Source organism: Alligator sinensis, unplaced genomic scaffold, assembly GCF_000455745.1.
Source record: "Alligator sinensis unplaced genomic scaffold, ASM45574v1 scaffold465_1, whole genome shotgun sequence".
Classification (NCBI taxonomy): Eukaryota; Metazoa; Chordata; order Crocodylia; family Alligatoridae; genus Alligator; species Alligator sinensis.
In genome coordinates this window covers 397,138-417,181 of record NW_005841979.1, presented here as the reverse complement: position 1 = coordinate 417,181, position 20,044 = coordinate 397,138, and the positions used below count along the sequence as shown (strand labels likewise).

General features: G+C 40.7%; 1 protein-coding gene across 6 annotated transcripts in view; it reads right to left on the bottom strand.

Annotated features, from left to right (window-relative positions):
- The window catches only part of PPP1R12A (protein phosphatase 1 regulatory subunit 12A), a 198,276-nt gene that overhangs the window by 66,569 nt on the left and 111,663 nt on the right, over positions 1 to 20,044 (bottom strand). For all 6 annotated transcript variants that reach the window (XM_025200923.1, XM_025200922.1, XM_006021108.3 and 3 more), the window contains exons 6-9: positions 11,948 to 12,022; positions 11,004 to 11,092; positions 10,705 to 10,862; positions 4,769 to 4,887 (exon numbers count right to left, since the gene is read on the bottom strand). In XM_025200923.1, the coding sequence (XP_025056708.1) occupies positions 4,769 to 4,887; positions 10,705 to 10,862; positions 11,004 to 11,092; positions 11,948 to 12,022 (441 nt within the window). The remainder of the gene's footprint in view (positions 1 to 4,768; positions 4,888 to 10,704; positions 10,863 to 11,003; positions 11,093 to 11,947; positions 12,023 to 20,044) is intronic.

The window sequence follows — 20,044 nt, the reverse complement described above, 5'->3', positions numbered from 1 at the left end:
CTGAATTCAGCATGAGGGGAAAGGAGGGTATGAATGGTAAAAGCACTGACACCTGGTACTGTGCAAAAAGTAGGGGCTCGGACCAGAGCTCACAAGCACCTGCACTAACTAGGCAGTAAGCTCAGAACTCATCATGCACGCACAGAACAGCTGAAGGGGGGATGTGGCCAGACCCTCCTCACCCTGCTCCCAGATCTACTGCTGCAGCTGTATACCATGGCATTAAGATTATCCTAATCCTTCAGATCTAGAAAAGAAAACTGCATCCTAACACCATTAAGTAGTTCAAGTTCAGAGTCTTGTGGCATTTGACAGGCACAGTATAAAGCAGTGGTTTTCAACCTTTTTTGTACCAGGACCCATTTGTAAACATTGATGGCCAGTGCCCCTCACTCCCAATCTGCTGCCCCCTCCCCCCAGGCCCCAGCCACTCAGTGTGTGGGGCAGGGGGTGGGGGTGTGTGGGGCATGGGGAGCCCTAAACAACCCCTTGCAGGCTGGAACTCTGCCCATTTGCAAGGAAAAAGCCATGGTTTCCCATGTTTTTCTCTTTAAAGGAGAAGCCATTTTTTAAAAATGTATTCATGACCCTTTCACATATTCTTGTGACCCACAGCTTATGAAACGCTGGCCAAAAGGGTCTGTATTTATTAGGGATATCTTCAGTTAATGTAAGAGAGATATTAGGGTGGGTGTCAAAGCAATAAAACCTAGGGATGTTGTTGCAAGTTTGGAGCTTGAAGCAAAAAGACAGCAAGATTTGTTGAGGTGAGATGTGAAAGTTGGACAGAATTTAAGTCAGTCAAAATGGCCAACCATGAGTAATGCACCCATCATGTCAACTGAAAATGAATCTCTCAAAGAATCATAGTTATTGGGTAGTAAAATGCACATTAAATGGCAATTGATGACAGATACCAAACTAAAAAGATTTTTTTCTTTTAGTGGGGGCAATCCCTTTTACTTACTGAAAAGCCTTTCACAACTTTAAATCCTTTCAACCTCCATCTATACTGACTCATTTCAGTTCTGCATCCTACCACTTTTCTCACATCAGGAATCAGTAGCAAGCAGTTTATAAAATGTAGGTTCTTTGTATCTTCTAAAAATGTTTATTTTACTCAAAACCTGCCTGCGTATATAAGAATAGAGCCATACTGGGTCAGATCAATGATCCATCAAGCCCTGTGTCGTGTCCCCAGTGGTGGCATTCTTTAAGGGAAGAGCAAAGGAACATGAAATATCTAGGATGACTTATCTCCTGTCATAGATTCCCTATCATCCACCATCAAAAGCAAGATGGCAGAACCATAACATAACCACATTTCATATTTTTCAGCAACAGGTCTCTTGTCCTAACTTGTTCAGAGTAAATGATATAACCACATCTCAGTCCTTGAACAAGATTAGATTTAAGATTTCCCTCCATCGCTCACTACATATTTGTAGTTTAACAGAAAAGCATACCATCTTGATTAAAGCAGGTATTGCATCTGTAATGCAAGAACTAGTGTTAAGCATATCAACTTTGAAAAAGCCAGAACAGCACCAGCACTTCATAGTCATTGGAAGAGGTGTGCCTATGTTTAACACAGCTTTGGTCCTTATATTCAGAGAATATCAACAATTCTTTAAGGCACTGACCTAAAGGTTTATTCCTAGTAGGGCTGTCAAACGATTAAAATTTTTTATCATGATTAGTTGTGTGATTAAAAAAATTAGTCACAATTAATCACGATTTTAATCACACGGCTAAAAACTCAAAATTATGCAGATGCTTTGTATGGTTGGGGGTATGTGGGGGGTGTCTGAGGGGGAGGAAGGCTGTGAAAGTGTGGGGGGCTGCGGGTATGTGTGCATGTAAGGTTTGGAGCCTGGGGAGGGGAGGGTCTCTGCATGTCCTGGAAGGATGTGGGGTACTGTAGGTCAGGAGTGAAGGGCAGTAGCAGGGCTGTGGCTTGGGAGTGAGGGACAGAGACATTACTGCCCACCTCACAACCATATTACAACCTCTGCTCACAGGTGTCCTCTTTTTTAAAGCTGGAAATATGGTAACCCGACAGTAATGCAACCTGGCGGTGTACAGAGCAGTGCCCAGCAGGTAAGTTTGTGGAGGGGAAGGGGTGGGGGAGGGGGTAGATTGAGGCCCCCCATGGTGAGGGAAGGAGTGGCACCTGGACAGGGGTGAATGGGGCCCCAGGACAGGTTGTGGGACAGAGCCACAGAAGGCCCACCCAGGGGGGCGGGGGGGAGAACCTGCCCCAGCCCTGAGACCCCATTCATCCCAGCCCCTGCCTCACTCCCTCCTTCACTGTGGGAGCCTCAATCTGCCCCCCACCCACCTCTTCCCCTCCACAGACTTACCTGTTGGGTACTGCTCTACATGCCACCAGGTTGCATTCCTGGCCATGTTCATGCTGTAGCTGCTCATGTGCATCTGTGTGCCTGTACCCCACCCCACCCCCCCACCCCCCAGCTACAGCAGCCTGGAGCCTGCACCCGGGCTGCCCTGAAGCTCTTCTGTACTGCCACCGCTGCCCCACTGGGCAGCCTGGAGCCAGCAGTGATAGCAATGGAGCAGAGCCCAGGCTGCAAAAACCATGTGCATGATTAACACATTAAAAAAACTAATGCAAAAAGCAATTAACCCATTAATCGTGCATGATAATGTTGATTATTTGACAGCCCTAATTCCTAGCCTTCCTCAATGGTTGAAGCTTCCTAAAAGCTGTGGACATTACATTTTGAGAGGAAAAACTCAAACTCAAAGCTAACAGTCCACTAAGATGGACTTCTCACCCCAGGCTGTGGAGGGCACTCTTACCACTACAGTCCTGAAGGGCAAATCTCTAATGCTGCACACAAAGCACAGACCTTGTGCACACTATCAAATCTGTTCTAAGATCCACTGCATAATAAGGACCTGGGCATTGGACAGATGTGTGAGAAACTAAAACTGATTCATAAATTTCCATCAATATAGTCAGAGTACAACCAATAAAGAGGCTAAAGCTAGAACTGTCGGGAAAATAATCCTTCCTTTGTTCCAAACCCTGGAGAACTCTTCAGCATACAGCCCAAGTACATTGCAGTCAAGAGTGAGACCTAAATCAGTTTATACTGATCATTTCAGACATTCTCTTTCAGCTCCTATGGATTAAACCAAGGTGGTACCTAGGGCTACAGTTCAGTAAAGCTGTATTAGTCCTAAAATTAATCTACCATCAAGACCATTTCTTCTGTCCCTGAAGGAGTACAGAATAGACACTGAAAAAATTGATGTTAAATTTTGCAAGAGCTTGACAATGAGTGTCTTAAGGAGAGAAACTTGTTAAGGAGACAAAGATACAACCTTAAGAGTTTAAAATATAGCAATACCAGACAGTACAAGCACAGATTCTTTTAGAAGAAACTCTTAGATAAACCTATTACTTGTGCAAGTGGAAAAGTGAAGGGCCAAAAAACAAAAAAACCGCCAAAAAACAATCCACCACAATCTAGATACCCTAAGAATGATCAACACCTCTATAGATCTGGTCTCCCCTTGAAAAAGAGAGCCTTAATGCTGTCAACTTGGAGGTTATCATCCTTCACGTAATTATATGACAAATTATGATGTCCCCCCCTTTTAAGACTCAACAATCAATCTGACTTACTGTATTTACTTGATTCTAAGATGAGGCACCCCCCTGTATTTCACATGGGGGGCGGTCCCTCGTCTTAGAACTGAATACAAGGGAGGTTGAATACTCCAACTCAAGTAATACCTCCATATACCTGCTAATGGCAACCTCAAATTTTCACAGAAGGTAGCCACAAAGACAGTAAGTTTTTCAAATGATAGCAGGGAGCTAATCACTTGACTATCTAATCCTGCTCCAGACTTTGCATTATTGCAGCAACACTGCTAGGAGTACTTGAGGTATTGGAGTTCACTGAAAGTTAAATTGGTATGTCACAACAGCAACAACCACAGAGATGGACCTCAACTTCAGAGCCAATAATACTTAATATTAATTAGAAGTTAATTTTCTATTTGGCCCATCTACCTAAATTTATGAACAGATGAACTTACTCCAACACATTACCTTGTATGTGTCAACAACACTGAACGCTGTCTAACTGTCTACCCACAATCAGTTACATTGGTTTAAAGTGTTTGCAAACAGATCACAAAACAGCATGGATACAAAAGAAGTTTAAAAAAATCCTTGTTCGCCATTAGCTTGTTTCAGTTCTTAGATTTTGGCAAAAGTTGCTCCCTTCTCGTTTCCCGTGTTCCGGAACAGTGAATACTTGAACTCTTCTGGAATACCACAAATTCTTCCCTTTCATATTCAGCTGCACTGGGAGTGCAAATCAAGATATGCAACTGAGGTTCTTGTTTCCTCTGCTTCACTTGCATTTAAATAGAGGAACTGCCCCCTTCTTTGAAAACTGATAGTAGGATAATAAATAAGATGCTTATGATAGGTAACTGTCTTCCAATACTCGTTTTTGTTACAAGTCAAGTCTGCAATGTGTGTAGAAAGTCTCAATAAAATATGATAAAAGACACAGCTTTTAAAATATTTCAGAAAGTACCTTAAGGAAATATTTAATGGAAATAAATGTTCTAATGACCACTGGATAGTCCAAGAATATTTGCACATTTTCAGACTCACTAGACAATTAATTCACATTGTAACCACTGTAATCAACATAGGCATACAGAATAAAATACTTCAAAATATGCATAATGTATGTACAGCAATTATTTTTTGTTTTACCTTCTTAACAGGTGATGTAGGTGCCATCTGACCAGTGGGTATCGAAGGTGCTGTCACAGCTACGGAAGTGGGTTGCGTACTGACGTTATTTGCATTATTAGCTAGAGGTTTGTTCTTGTCTGCAAAAGATTTTTGGTAATGTCATTTATAATGTATTGACTTACATTAAAATATAAAGTTACACTTCTTCTGAATTGGGTGAAGTCCTTAATTAGCCCAGCCAATAGCATCTTATTTTGCATTCTTGGTTTTCTTTCTTGCTCTCCAATTTTTGGCATTCTAATATCTCATTACAAAAGGCTTTTTTCTTACAAATCTTAGAAAGGTTGCTACTTTTTCCTATATTCCAACAACATTTTTTCTCTGCATTAAAATCGCAAATCAGGTAGGTACGTACCTACAACATTAAGCATATAATCAAGTCCCAGTAAAACTACTCACATACTTAAAAGTTACATGCATACTAAAGCACTTTGCTCTAAAACACCAGGGGCCAACTTTTTCGGTACACGTGCTGAAACTACAAATTAGCTCCATACACTCAAGTGCCACTCTGACCTCTTTCCCCTATCCAATCTGTTGCTCTGCTTTCTGCTCCCTGCCCTATGCTCTCTGCCCATTCGACTGCTCTGCTTTCTGCCCTGTCTGCCACAGTGCTGTCTATCCTTTCCTTCATCTGCCACATGCCATGCACACAGGCTGCCTGATGCTTGTGGCACACGTGTGCCGCAGATTGGCTCTCAATTAAGCCTGCAAATACAGAAACAAATCTAAAAGCAATCCAAAACTTTTTAAAAGACCCTTTATTATACTGGACAAACTACAAAAAAAATAGTCGCTTACCTTAGCTAGCCCATAACCCTGATGGCAAAGCAGATAATACACTAAGGCATAAAGTACAATGAAAAGATGTACTGCATGTTTTTAGTGTGAAAAGAAAAAAAAAAATCCTTACTCCAATAATTTTTGTCCCCCTATTAATTCAGCCATATTTGCCATTTAAGATTCTACTGCTATCAGCTTCTATTAGCCCAAGGGAACTGACAGTCCTCTAACACAAATAAAACTGTTAGAAAACAGTTCATTAGAACATAGCTATTTTTGGTCATGCATGTGGCAAATAGCCCAAGCTTGACTTTCAAATTCTTACCTGATACCTTGGCACTTTGTAAAAAAACAACTTTGTTACTGACTGTGACAACATTTATAGGATAGAGGAAATGTTGGTGTATGAGGCATCTGTTTTAGTTATAAGCTTCTCCCAATCATAGGGGAGACTCAAAAAGTGGCAAAAGGCTGAGCTAAATTGACATCCTTTAATTATACAGGTCGTGCGGACTGTGCATACAAGTTGGGAAAAGTATAGAGACAAATGTAGGTGAAGCAGTCCTAGATAAACAAATGAGGAGTAAAGCTGCGAATTCTGACGTGGAAGAAGCAGCTGTAAGAGGATGCAAGTATTAGGGGTAAAAGGAAGGGAGAGCTAGAGAAACGGCTCAATAGCTGTTTTGAAATTATTTGAAATTAGGAAGAGAAGGCCTGTAAATAAGACCGAGTTAAGCCACATGAGAAGACCCGTGGGAAATTTTCCAGAGTCATGAGACGTAAACTAACACGAAAATGGAAGAACCCCCCCCCAAAAAAACCCAAACAAATCAACCAAAACCTACACAATGCTGGGGCTCTACTTGCTTTATAGTTTCCTATACCTTTAGAGTTCATTAGTTAACTTATTTTGAATTTTTTTTTTTTTTTTTTTTTTTTTTAAATCTGAGCTTCTCACATAATCAATAGTTTCCAAGAGCAGAGGTCCTAGCATAATACCCCACATAATACCCCACCCCAACACTTGATAAAGATCCTGAGAATCTGCAATGCTGCAACACTCGTTAAAGTGCTTTATAACAGCCAATTAAAATGTTCCTTAACATTCTGAGAATGTTTGTTGTAACGCAACCTTAAAATGAATAATGGGAAAAAAGGGAGAGCGCAAGCTTGGAACTTTGTGACAGCTCTACAGGGAAAAGTCTAACTTCTGTAGCTTGCCAAATAAAGTATGATAAAGCCTTGTTGATATTAAAAAAACCCAGAGTTTACATAAATTAATTCTTGCGTCTCAGTCAAATTTTCCTGGCACAAAACTGTCCACTAGTAATGAAGAGAATACAGTTACCAGAGAGTCACAGAATTCAAGAAACACTGTAGCTGGCTTACTGACCAAGGCAGCCAGCCCTGCATGCTGGATCACAGGAGACTCGAGTCTACCAGACCTCAGTCTCCCTAGGGGAGGGCTACAAACTTAAAGGAATGTTATGCCCTCTAGGTTTGAGGTATATTTTGCAGCATGCCATTAGAATAGCAGTAAGAACATCTAACCTAATTCTAATAGAACCATCACTAGCTGATGCCATTTTTTTTTTCTTTTTCTTTTCTTCTCTTTTCTTAACGGTCTTCAAAAGTGATGCGACAAAGATATGCTGGAGAAGGAAGCCTGTGAAATATCTTTCAGACAGAAAGAGCTCCTTAAAAGTTTCTAGGGAACCCACAACAAAGGCCAGAGAGGGCCAAAGCAAATAAAGAAACTGACTTTTGGATAATGGGTATGAATCTACTGTAGTTCACCAATGACCACTAAGTAGCAAGTCAAACAGAAAAGAAAATAAAGCACCTAAAACTCAGCCTTGGTGTATTTCAAGCCCGTAGTTTCCTTTATTCCACAGATACCCTTCTCCCACAAAAACAGCACCTCAAAATTAAGCAGAGAAGCTTCCCTGGGTCTTAAGCAGAGAAGCTGATTCTTCTGCCCAGAATAGGGAGCAGCTCACTTTGATTCCTCCTGCCAAACCAACTCCCCAGCAGCAACAGTGGCATTTCTATTCAGGCAGCTGAGGGAGTCAGCTGACTTAACGACCCATTGTCCTTCACTTGCCCCTTTTTTTAACGATCATGATGTTCCAATGATCAAGCTAACCTTTCTTCTGGCAAGTTTACTGCATGCTAGCTACTCCTGGTTTCTGTTCTCCTATTTCACAATCTTGCAAACTTTTTAGTCTGGCAGATAATAAAGCTTGCAGACTTTTTCCAGGTCCTTTCAAAATAACAGCTACACATAAAAGCCAGTCTTCAGCAGCAGCTGAAGTTTCAGCCATCAGTTAAGAAGAAAAGGGATTGCAAATTGCAGATTAGGCTGTCTTTGCTCTATACAGCTATAATTCTGGTGGGAAAACATTTTTTTCTTCATTCTGCCTTCACAAAAAAATATGTGTACACCTTATTTGAGGGCATGTATGTGCAAGAAAATGTGTTACATTTTCATCAGACAAAAGCATCAAGCAAAGCTTAAATGCTGCAGTTATTTGAAAAAACCATTGTTTTCTTGAAAATTTGGGTTAAAAAGGTAATAACCTAAAAATGGAACATTGATTAGTGCAACTATTACATTTTTCTCTAGATATTTTTATACACATCTCTAAAATAGGTAAAAAGTAATGTTTGTGTTAATCTCTTTCCAAATATTATAATGGGTTCTTGTTCATAGAGACATTTTGTATTACAGAATATAATGTGCTCATTTAAAACTGTGTCTGGGCCTAGATTTCCCATCTGTTTTATACATTACAAGAGTTGCTACATTAATATAAAGTTATTACTTCCATGAGTGCCTAACATACCTTCACAATCAATCAGGCAGAATGAGTTTAAGCAACAAGTCTTATTCATCCAACTAATAAACATATGCAGATGAAAAACCCTGCCCCAGCAATCCTTGGATGCCCAGGCAGTCTCATCTTGCAACCATTCCTTATATGTTACCACTGCTGCCTGGTAATATAAACAAAAATGGAGATATGCTACAGAATCAAGCTGCACTATAGGCTGAACGTCCCAAGGTGGACAGCAGGGAAGCTTCTCCTCTCCCCTCAACTCAGTTAGCAGTTTCTAAAAAAGTCAGATGTGCAAATGGCAGAATTGGTACGGAGTCTCTCTCTGCAGCAATAACTGCATTCTTTTCCAGAGACGTACATAAGCAGATAAAGATGATGAAGTCTTTTAAGGACAGAAGTACTATTGTGTGCATGTGTGGGGGGACGAGAGGCGGAAGGATTGATTTAAGAAGTCTGGCAACTTTTGATGGACAAGTTGTCCAACAGGGTAAAGCTGTGCATCTCTAAACCATCTACCCCATTCAAACACAGACTGAATCTTTGCATACGCCCCTTTAAACAGTGTTTGAGTCTACCTTCCCCAGAAGTATAAATGTCTAACTTGGCTTCTAACAGGCCTATTGTAATGCCAGTTCCTCCACATCACAATCTATTTATTAAACCAGACATCTAATTTTTGGGCAGCCAGTGGCCACAACTGTGCAGGTGCTCCCATCAGCTCCCCACCACCATGCAGGCAGCCTAGCATTCCTCCCTCCCCACTTCTGTGCAAACAGCCTAACTCCACACCCCACCCCCAGCCACCCACAAAAGGCAGCCCAGCTCCCCATACAGCTGGAGTTGGGGGAAAGAGGGAGAAGCCCAGATGCCCAGGAGCTCTCTCCCTCTTCTGCTGCATTGGGAGCTCTGTAGCACAGGCAGGCCAACTTCCCATATAACCAGGAGAAAGGGGGCTGCTGCATATGCAATGTGCACATCTGGGAGAGAGGGACAGCTAAGCTATCCAGGGCTCCCTGCAGAGTCTGGACAGCCCAGCTTCCCCTTGATGCATGCACAGCACCTGCCCTACACACCTGTGGTGTGGGCAGGCTCGCTCCTCTGCTGCGTGCACAGCTCAGGCAGTCCAGCCCTCTCCCAGCTGCTGCAGTAGGAACAAACAGGGAGGGGCAAACAGCAGCCAAGTGGGAGTCCATGGGCCACATGCTAACCTTCTAGTTGGACAGCCCTACTTTATGTAATCTTAATGGAAGTTTAGGTCAGATATCGGGGAAAAAAAACTCTCAGTAGGAGGGTTGTAAAGCACTGGAACAGGCTACCTAGAAAGACTGGAATCTCCATCCTTAGAGGTTTTTGAGACCTGACTGGATAAAACCTTGGCTGGGATGATATAGTTGGGGGTTGGCCCAGCTTTGAGCAGGGGGCTGGACTAGATGGCTTCCTGAGCTCCCTTCTAACCCTAACGTTCTATGATTCCTGAGTGGTGCATAAAGCAGCTGAATTACTATCAATATTTCTTTTGTTAAAACTAGTTTATGAGACTTAGAATACATTAATATTTACTTTAAACACAGAGTTCATTTGCATGTACCTGAGCCAAATCCATTACAACCAGTGTGCTTCAGAATGACAGAACAGAGAATGATATTTGATGTTCTGAGATTTCAAGCTCTGAATCACAAGCATGGTGAGCAAATAACTCCACACTTAGGTCTTGTTTCTCTTTTATTTCCTGCCATTTTCACATCCTTTCTGGACACTGCTGGGGCGTCTAATACATTGTACCAATTTTAAAATGGCTCATTAAAATACAGAATGATTCCATTGCAATAATGCACGTATGAGCTATATGCATTTAACTTTTAAGAACTAAGGGCATTTATACACATACATTTGTCTGCTCCGACATGTTTAGCCGACTCAATTAATCGAGTCTGATCTGCATCACATCCATTTGTATAAATGGCAAACTGTGCATTATTAACACTGAGAAAATGGCAGTGGTGCGCTTTTCAACTAAAACACCTTTGATGCGTTTCAGTTCAAAAGCACACCGCCATTTTCTCAGCACTGACGCACATTTCACCATTTATACAAATGCATGCGCCGCAGCACTGGGCACTTTTAAAAGCGCCCAGCACTGTGGTGCAAAGGTGTACAAATGCCCTAAAATTTGAACAAAGAATCAATTCCCCTTCCTCACATGCTTCTAATGCAGTGAAATAAGCTAAAGCAGACTCCTAAAACAAAACATTTCTCCAAACCTAAATTTACCTGTTTCTGCTTCAGATTCTGAGTCATCTTCTTCATCCTCTTCACTAGAACAGCTGGACTCATCCTTCTTTCCTTCTTCTTCTTCATCTGCTTTCTCATGCTCTAGAGACTCAATGCTGGTTGCATTCTTTTCTTGCTCAATAATCAAAGTCTCTTTACTGGAACGAAAAAGATTTATTTCAAATAAAAGTATTTATTAACTTGAATAAAAACAACCAGACATATAAGTAGTTCATATTTGTAGAAGCTTACAAAGTTTTTCTTATCTAGAATATCATCTCATGTAATGCTGCACTTACTTTTTAAATGGTTTTTGTGACTGATTATTATCCAAGTTGGCTGTAGATTCAATTAGGGGAGATTTCTTTTCCCGTTTTTCACTATGAAGCTTTCAGGGATATAAAAAAATAATGCAGTGAAATTGACAGGTTGATAAGTGACAAAGATTTAATACAAATATTATTGGATAAATACATCATGCAAAATATTCAAAACACTATATCTGAAAAATTAAATCAAACTATGTTGCTCATCTTTCATGGTTAAATGCACTGACATCCGTAGGCAGTATTTGACAGAATGGAATGGAAGGACAGTTAAAGTGGCATTTATTGACTTTAGCACAAGTCAAACCTGAAGATCAAGTCCATTAACTAACTTGAATTGGTTACACCTAAAAAACACCCCCCCATAATTACGAGACACTCTAATGTTATAAAAATCTACGTCTGTCTGTCTGTCTGTCCATAATGCTTTATTCATGCTCTGACTGGGTGACAAACAGCCAATCAGAGCGTGAAAAAGCGTTCCGATCGTGGCAGCGGGCTGCCTTCTGTCATGGGGATACAGGGGACGAAGAAGGCCAGCAGGGCCCGGGTCCAGGGGGCAGCCCCGAGCAGGGGAAAAGCCGGCCTGCTGTGGCGAGGGAACAGCGGGCCTGGCCCAAGGAGGCCGCAGCAGCAGCTGGAGGAGGGAAGGAGCTGGCCTTCTCCCCACCCTCACATCAGCGCCAAGCCCACTCCTCCTGTCCACCCGCTGCCACCGTGTTGGCCCCGGGCCCGCTGCTTCCCCCCACCATGGCGGCCCAGCTTCTCCCCACCCTTGGGGCCAGGCCCACTCCTCCCTTCCCTCCTGGGGGGGGGGAAGTAGGCCTGAACTCCAAGCAGCAGGAGGGAAGGGTGCTCCACCCCCACCCCCCATCATTCTTAACAGACATTTGGCTACTTTATCTATAAAAGCCTACCAGATTCTGCTTCTTTTGCAATTCTTCTAAATATCCTAGAATGTCTTCATCTGCTACATCAAACGCAGTCTGTCCCTGAAAGACAAAAATGTAAACGCATCATAGTTTTAATGTAGGATTTTAAAAATCATGGATTAGGATGTGTAAAAGCACTCACATGATTATGCAGGTTAGAAGAACAACCATGCAGTGAAGTTTTTAAAGTATGAGCCAAACTTCATCAAAACTCATATCTTTCCAGCAGTGATTAAGCAGAATATTGCATATCCACTTATGTTTGAAAGTGAAACGCATGCTCAGAAAAAGCACTTTCACCAAACAAATGATTTTATTTAACTCGTTAAGAATATGAATCCAGACCAGAGAGAAGTGGGGATGAGAAGGCTGTCAAACAAGCTTTTCCTCTCCTCCCAGCACCCACCTTTTCTGAAACAACCAGATTGAGTGTAGCTGCTGGTTGTAGAGAGCTCAAGAAGGTTGTGGGGAGTGGGATGAGAGTTGTTCAGTTCCTGTTCTATTAGGGCCAATATATCTGACCTGTCCGGGTAGGGAGCTAGAACTGACAATTTATTAAGATCAGAGAGAGCTGCAACGTTCCCAGCTCACAAAGAAGACCACTGAGAAGCAAGTTAAAAAGCACCAATCTCCATAATGTGAAAATATAAGGGTACCAGTAAAGTATTGCTAAGGTTGCCTAACCTGTTACATTATAAGATCCAATTTCCAATGAGCTAAACTATAATCATCCTGGCTTAACATCTCCTCTAAAAAGAGTCTCTTTCGCCGAATATTTTTTGGAAAATTTCAGCATAAGTTGCTTGCTTAGCTGTTTTTCAGAATGAGGTTAGGTGAAGTGTTTTGCGAATGCTAAGTTTTTGGGTTTTTTTTAAAAACACACAATTCTGGGACCTCCACTCCTTTCAGACAAGGCAGGAAATTGGAAATTTGGCCTGACAAGCAGTCCAAATTTGGCCAAGTTATGAACTTCTAAAATGTCAGTTCACATGTGCTTGGTAGGGCTTGTCAAAAAGTGGCAGCTAAATTATCTGAAAAATCTGTTTATAGTAAGCATGTCCTATACTTGGACTGCTGGCACAGAATTAAAAAAAAAAAAAAAAAAAAAAAAAACTTTCCTTGCAATTGTTTCTTGTGGTATCCTCCATCCTGACATCTAACCTTAAATGTTCTTTAATATATTTTTTCAGTATATAAGTAGTATTAAACAATGTTAGACAAATTTTCAGGTCACTTTCTTTCACCCAACCCCCTTTTTAAATGTTCAGATGATCTGTGGAGGATACTGTGAAGCATTGTTTCTTTCCTTTAAAAAAAAATATACAAGACTTGAAGGCAAAGGAGGGCTAACTTTAAAATTAATAGTTTATTTCTCTTACAGTTAGTATTTAGGGTATTCTGGTCAAATATAAACTTGAATCTAATTTTCTTAGAGTAAGAAATTTTCTCTAATATTTGCTAGAACTCTTTCAAATTAATGTTTCATTAGATAGCAAGATATATTATATACTATTTGAGCAGATGGAGCTTTTAGTTAATGATCAGTTTTTTCATTTTACAAAAACACAAAGACCTTTGAAGGATTTTTTCTGCAGAAGGCTAAGATTAGGCCTGATTCAGCAATCTAATACAGTTCAAATGAACACCTGTCAGTCTGTTTCTGTTCACTGCAGAAAAGGAATTTTTGAGGGAGAAACTGACCAAACATAGTAACAATTTTCGTCTCTGCCTTGATCAGCTTTGTTAACAGTCTGGTACATGTTTTCCAAATGCCAAAATCTCATTCTTTAGGATACTCTCCCATAACAGTGAAACTGCAAGTCAACCAAAGCCAGTTCTGCTCATTTTCTAAATACCTGCAGAACTAAAATCTTAAAAACAGACACATTTTGTAAGAAGTCACAGTTCAAAGGCCTGCCTTACATGTACCCATGGGGGGGGGGGGCAGAAGGGGGGAGGAAACCAACATTTGTTTCACTTTGAACAGCAGTAGTTGAGGATTTTTTTTTTTTTTTTTTTACACGTACTGCTGATTTTGCAACAGCTATTTCTCTAAAATGCAGCCATTTCCCATCTCTAACCAAAACTAGACTATTGATTACTATTAGTTTTCTTTTTTCAACCCATAACAAATATAATGCACTGAAATGTCATACAGAAATAAAAGGAACGTACTAAATTTGTGTTGTAAATTGTAACTACACTATTTCAATTTTGTGAATTGTAAGTTAGCGGTAGGTTGTCTTGCTCACCTCACAGGAAGTGCTGTAAAGGAATAATAATAAAACGAGCCTTGGCAATTCTTTGTTGAGAATTCTGTAGCAAAACAAACCTCTTAACCAGCCAGAAATTTTAGAGTCAAACCTGGGACACTACACCAAAGTCAAATGATTATATTGGAATTAGAGTCCATTACTGATGTAGGTTTACCTTTGCTGACCTGCTCGTCTGCATTGGACACCCAAAAGGTTCTAAAAACCTGATGTTTGGAGGTTATGTTCTGAATGTTAACATATTAACACTTGTAACAGTAAGTTTTTTGTAGCTAAACGCAATCTTCTTCAAAACCAAAGCTTTATTAACTTAAACATAGCTTTTACATAATGAAATTGTCACAAAAAACATCCCTTCTAACTCTCTTAGCTTCCTGTATATGTTCACAAATGACTAATGAATGACAAGTTTTTATTTATTTCATTTGTTCCTTGTGCGTCAACAGGAACTTCTTCTTACTAAATCTTCAAAGTTATACATATATTTGAAAGGAAAGAGTTGTTCAAGTTCTACTGAAACCAAATTTAGCTGGCATAGCACTGATAACATAAGGAGGGAAGGATAAATTTTGACTAAGAACTTGTGATGTTTTTGTTCAGGAAAAAGTAGGTCTTTTTAATTGTAAAGTAAACACATTTGATACTTTTAAATATATATATATATATATATGTAATAAATGGATCAGACCAATGGATCCATCAAGTTCAGTATCCTTCACATTACCTGGTTACTCTCTCTCTGGACAGAAATCCCCAAATTTCAGTTGTCACAGGTGCCTCTAACCAATCACCTCTGAACTCACTCTATTTCTGCTACAACTTTTGAAGTGAGATGACCAGAACTGAAAGCAACATTCTATGTCAAGGCATACCACTAGCTTATACAATGGCAATATTTTCCTCACTTTCCATCCTGTTCCTTACATCCTAACACTGTTTGCTTTTCTGATTATTGTTGCGCACTGAGTCCTCACTGAGACGTTTGCCAGAAGCTCAGGGATGAAATCCTAACTCCACTGCAGTTTTGTCACAGTCATCAGTGGAACAAAGATTTCACTCTATGTCTATAACAAATAAAAAAAAGTCAGTTAAGAACCCAGTAAAGGGTATGAATTGTTATAACCATTTCCTCAAATGTAAAGTGTTCTCTCTGCATTTGTCACGATTTTATTTCTTATTTCACTTACAATTATTGTTCATCTTTTTGGAAAAAGGCTTATTAAAGTACCTTAGGTTTTTATAAGCGACTTACAGCCCATACCACCGGAGACCAACCCTTTTTAGCTGATAGTCCTGCATTTTAACCCACGATACATTTTTAAAAATAAACACAAATATTTCTGTTTCTCCACACAACCAAGAAAGTGTCCAGCAAAATGAGCAACTGTACCAACAAATGTAAAACTGGCAATGTGAAATGCTTTGGTGAATTGCAACAGTATTTTAATTGGCAACTTAAATTCAAACAGAAAATCATTTTAAACTTGACTTGCATTTTGTTTTAAATATTTTACTGAAGATAGATTTCCACCTAATTTGTACGAGATGGTACATTTTGCTCATTCTATATGTATGTCAAGCAATTATGTAGTTTAACATACATTTAGGCAGAACACTACAGAAATCTTTCATAGTACATAATTTTTTTACTCTGCTTAAGTGCATTGGGATGGAAACAGCTTCAATTAAAATTATTAAAAAGTGTTTAAATTTATTTTCTATTGTTAAATACAACTACCTTCAAGGCTGATGCACAAGAAAAATATTGTTTCAGAAAAACATCTTTTGCACCTAAAATTGATTTATTAAACCAAGGCAATAGTTGATGAATTGAACCAGTTGTTTTTCGTCAACAGTCCTTCAAGATTGTACAATATGTTTGTTTTATCCTTAGACTTCAGTTTTATAGGGTATAGCAAACGTGCTCACAGCACAGCCTGTCAGATTCCAACAAATCTGTGAATTCTGCTAAATACCTTGGCACAAGGGCACGGAAAAGGAAAGGAAAGGGCTTTCATTTTATTCATAAATGATAATTGGAAACAAGTTTTCCTTCTTTTGGAACTCCCAATCAGATTCTCAGGGCATGGACAACCATGCTTTGTTGCCACTTTAAAGGGGAAGGGAAATTGAAGTGCTCTGAGTGTGGAGCAGCTGTTAAAATCTACCCATTATGATAGGTACAGAAGTTACACATTAACCGATTTAAGTCATCAGAAACTGGTTTAAACCTGTAACAGAACACAAGCTCTGTGAAACTGGTTTAAGATAAATCTGATTGAATGTAGTATCAGACTTAACTGATTTGAGTCATACTGGTTTATGAAACTTCTGTCCCAGACCTCTTCCTGGTTCAAGCTAAATCACAGTCTCCCAGCATCCCAGCATGCTTTCCAGCCCTTGGCTGTGCTGGGCTGTGTGATCTAGAGCAGGGGTTCTCAATCCCCAGACCACAGCCTAGTGCTGGGCTGCAGCAGGTCAGCTGCCGGACCAGAAGTGGCCACGGACCAGCAAACGCCACGCCCCCGAAGCTGGGCGGAGAGGCCACAGCTCCTTTTGCAGGGCCTGCGGCAGCGCAGGGTATGGCCCAACCCCCCGCCCAGGGGGTCAGGGTATCTTTACCTGTCTGCCAGCTGGAAATTCCGGCCTCAGTTTACTGCGACTGCTGGGCCGTGGTTTGCCAGGCTGCGGCCACTTCCGGGCTGTGGTGCCAGGCCATAACATAAAAACTTTGGGAACCCCTGCTCTATAGAGCAGGGCTGGGCCCACCCCTCTGCTCCCTAGCTAGAGCAGTGAGGGCTGGCTGGCAAGGGGGCGTGGGGGGGGGTAGGAGGGAACTGACCCCCCAGGCAAAACCTGGCTGACGTCTGGGGCCAGGGAGGGGGGGATTAAACCCCTATTGCCCCACTAAAACTTACTGCTGGCTGCAATTGTGGACTACAAATCCCAGAGGCACCTGGAAGCAGGAAGAGGAAGTAATGAGCAACCTTGCAGAGTCCTGCTGCTGTTAAGTCTGGACTGCAAATTCCAAAGGCCTTGGAGGCAGCAGGAAGAGCAAGTAAACACACAGCTAAGGAGTCACGCTCTAGCACCCCCTGGCTTCTGGCCTGAGTCACTGCAGGCATGTGGCTGCATTTCTTGAATTAAAGGTAAATGCCTGTTCACTTCTGTTTCAATTTAATCTGTGCAACTTAGACTAACATGCAAAGACTGAATAGATTCAGCCTTGGGCTTTTTGACTGTCTGTATCTAGCCTATCTCTGCATGATCCTAGTTAATTAAACTGCCCTAACTTTGTCTTGGGATAAAGCAGGATCCAAAACTGGAGTAGTTTTGCAGTGCTCATATCACTACAGAATCATGTTAACATAACTGTTGAACTATAACATTTGATATTTGTATCCTTTGATATTGATACAATTGTTACAGCTGCCTCTGCCCTCAACTTTAAATGAGCTAGTCACTTAACTAATCAAGTTAAATAAAGTTGAAAATATTCTCTTTGCAACTGGAAGAGAGAGTACTTCTATCCAAAGCTGGTTTCACGCTTTAACAAACTCTACTTCTAGATGCTTCTAGCTGTAGGTTGGCTTGACTTCTTTAAAAATGCAGCAGCAAAAATGTATTGATTGAGTGTATTTAATTTCTATAATTTAGTAAACTAATTTTAGGCCTTTACATGAGTTACTTTATCTTTCATTTTAATTTTATTTTTAAAAAAGAAAAAGTATTTAAATAAAGTCACATATTACAAATGCTAATGTAATTAAACCATTCATCAGTCATCAATGATTCATGTAATGAAATCATCAATCACTGATGGCTCAATATCTAGCTGGGAGGAGGTATCAAGTGGGGTTCCTATGGGTCAGTCCTGGGTCTGGTATTGTTTAATATCTTCATTAATGATTTGGACAATGGGACAGTGCACGCTAAGCAGATTTGTAAATGACACCAGATTGGATGGAGCTGATATTTTGGAGGGCAGGGTTAGGATCTAGAGTGACCTGGTTAGACTCCTAAAATGTTCTGCAATCAATCTGATAAAATTCAACAAGGACAAGTGCCAAAGTCCTGCTCTTGGGATGGAACTGCATCCCAACAGCAAAAATAGGGACTGAGAAATGACTGCAGCACTGCAGAGAAGGACCTGGGGGTTACAGCAGACTGACCAACCACAAACTGAATGAGACAACCATGTGTTCTTGTTGCAAAAAGCCAACAGAATCCTGGGTTTTACTAACAGGAGTGTCACTTGCAAACCAAGGGAAGTGATTCTTCTGCTCTATTCACTACTGGTGATGTCTCACCTGGAGTACTGTATCCAGTTTTGGACCCCATGCTTCAAGAAGGATATGGACAGATTGGAAAGAGTCCAGTGCAGAGCAACAAAAGTGATTAGGGGCTTAGGAAACATGACAGATAAAGGAAGGCCGAAAGAGCTTGGGTTATTTAGTCTGGAGATGACTGAAGGTGGATTTGATAACAGGCTTCAAATACCTGAAGAGAGATTAAAGAGGGGACTATAGGAGGAATTTTCAGACTACATGGGTGGGAATGGGCTACCTAGAGAAACTGGAATCTCCTTCCTTGGAAGTTCTTCAGAACAGGTTGGACAGACACTTGGCTGGGATGGTTTAGTCAGGGGTGACACTACTTTGAGCAGGGGCTGGACCAGAAGATTTCATGAGGTCCCTTTCATCCCTATTTTCCTATGATCCTTCCCCGCTGGAATTCCAATTAGAGATGCATTCAAAACAAATGATAATAAGTAGATAGAACCCGAAAAGCTGTTGGCTGAAATACCTTCAGCTTGGCACCTATACAAACAGTATTGCAACTACTGGTTGTATCAGGTGGTCACAATGCATGAAATTCCATCTTCAAAGTCAGATAACCTGGTACAAACTTCAACAATTCCTTTTCCCCACCTCCACAAGGACTGCCAAAGGCACAAGCACTAGACAATTTCATTAACAAAGTCTGTCCTGCTTCTTGATAATAATGCAGTGACTTGCAACTAGAATTTTAACTTGTGGAAAAAAAATAGTACAGGGAATTAGGCAAACAGCTGTACCAACATGCTGCATAGGTACACTAAAACGCATGTAAAAAAACACTGTAGTAAGGGTCACTGCAATGTCTCAATGATAAATGTCTAAATCTTTCCAGTAAACAATCTCTGGTCAATTATTTAATTCTTCCTTGGTATAAACGGACCCTCTTCCTGTGGAACAAACAGCTACAATGTGTTTTTGCTGCAATAGTCAGCATTAATAGCATTGGCATTTAAAAGTGATCATAACAGATTAAGGAGTTAACAGAGCATTAAAGATAAACATGCATTTGTCTTGTTGCCATTGTTTCAGTCTGACTGATTGCTAACTAGACAAGCACATGCCCAATTACACTGCAAAGTCTATTTTGAGCAATCCTAAAACTAGGACGGGGTGTGTTAAATAAAGCTTGGATGTGCGGTGCAGTACCAAAAACCAAGGCCACATGTGGTCCTGTAACTTGCTACTGTTTTTTCCATTTATGGGGAATCTGAGCATGAATTTACCAAGAAGGCTTGCTGCCTTCTATGCAGTAGTATCTGAGAAGATAGATAGAAAACATAGCTACCGACTCTTAGGTATGACCTGCCCATTTATCTCCATTTGGTTAACACTCAAGCAAAGTAACAATTTATGCCAGAACTCTTCTTGCCAGTTATCAAATATAACAGATTTAGCAGACAAAAGGGTTATTAGTCTGCATGTAGAATCAAAGCTGTAAGCTTCTCTCTCTATAGAGAAGTACTGCAGGA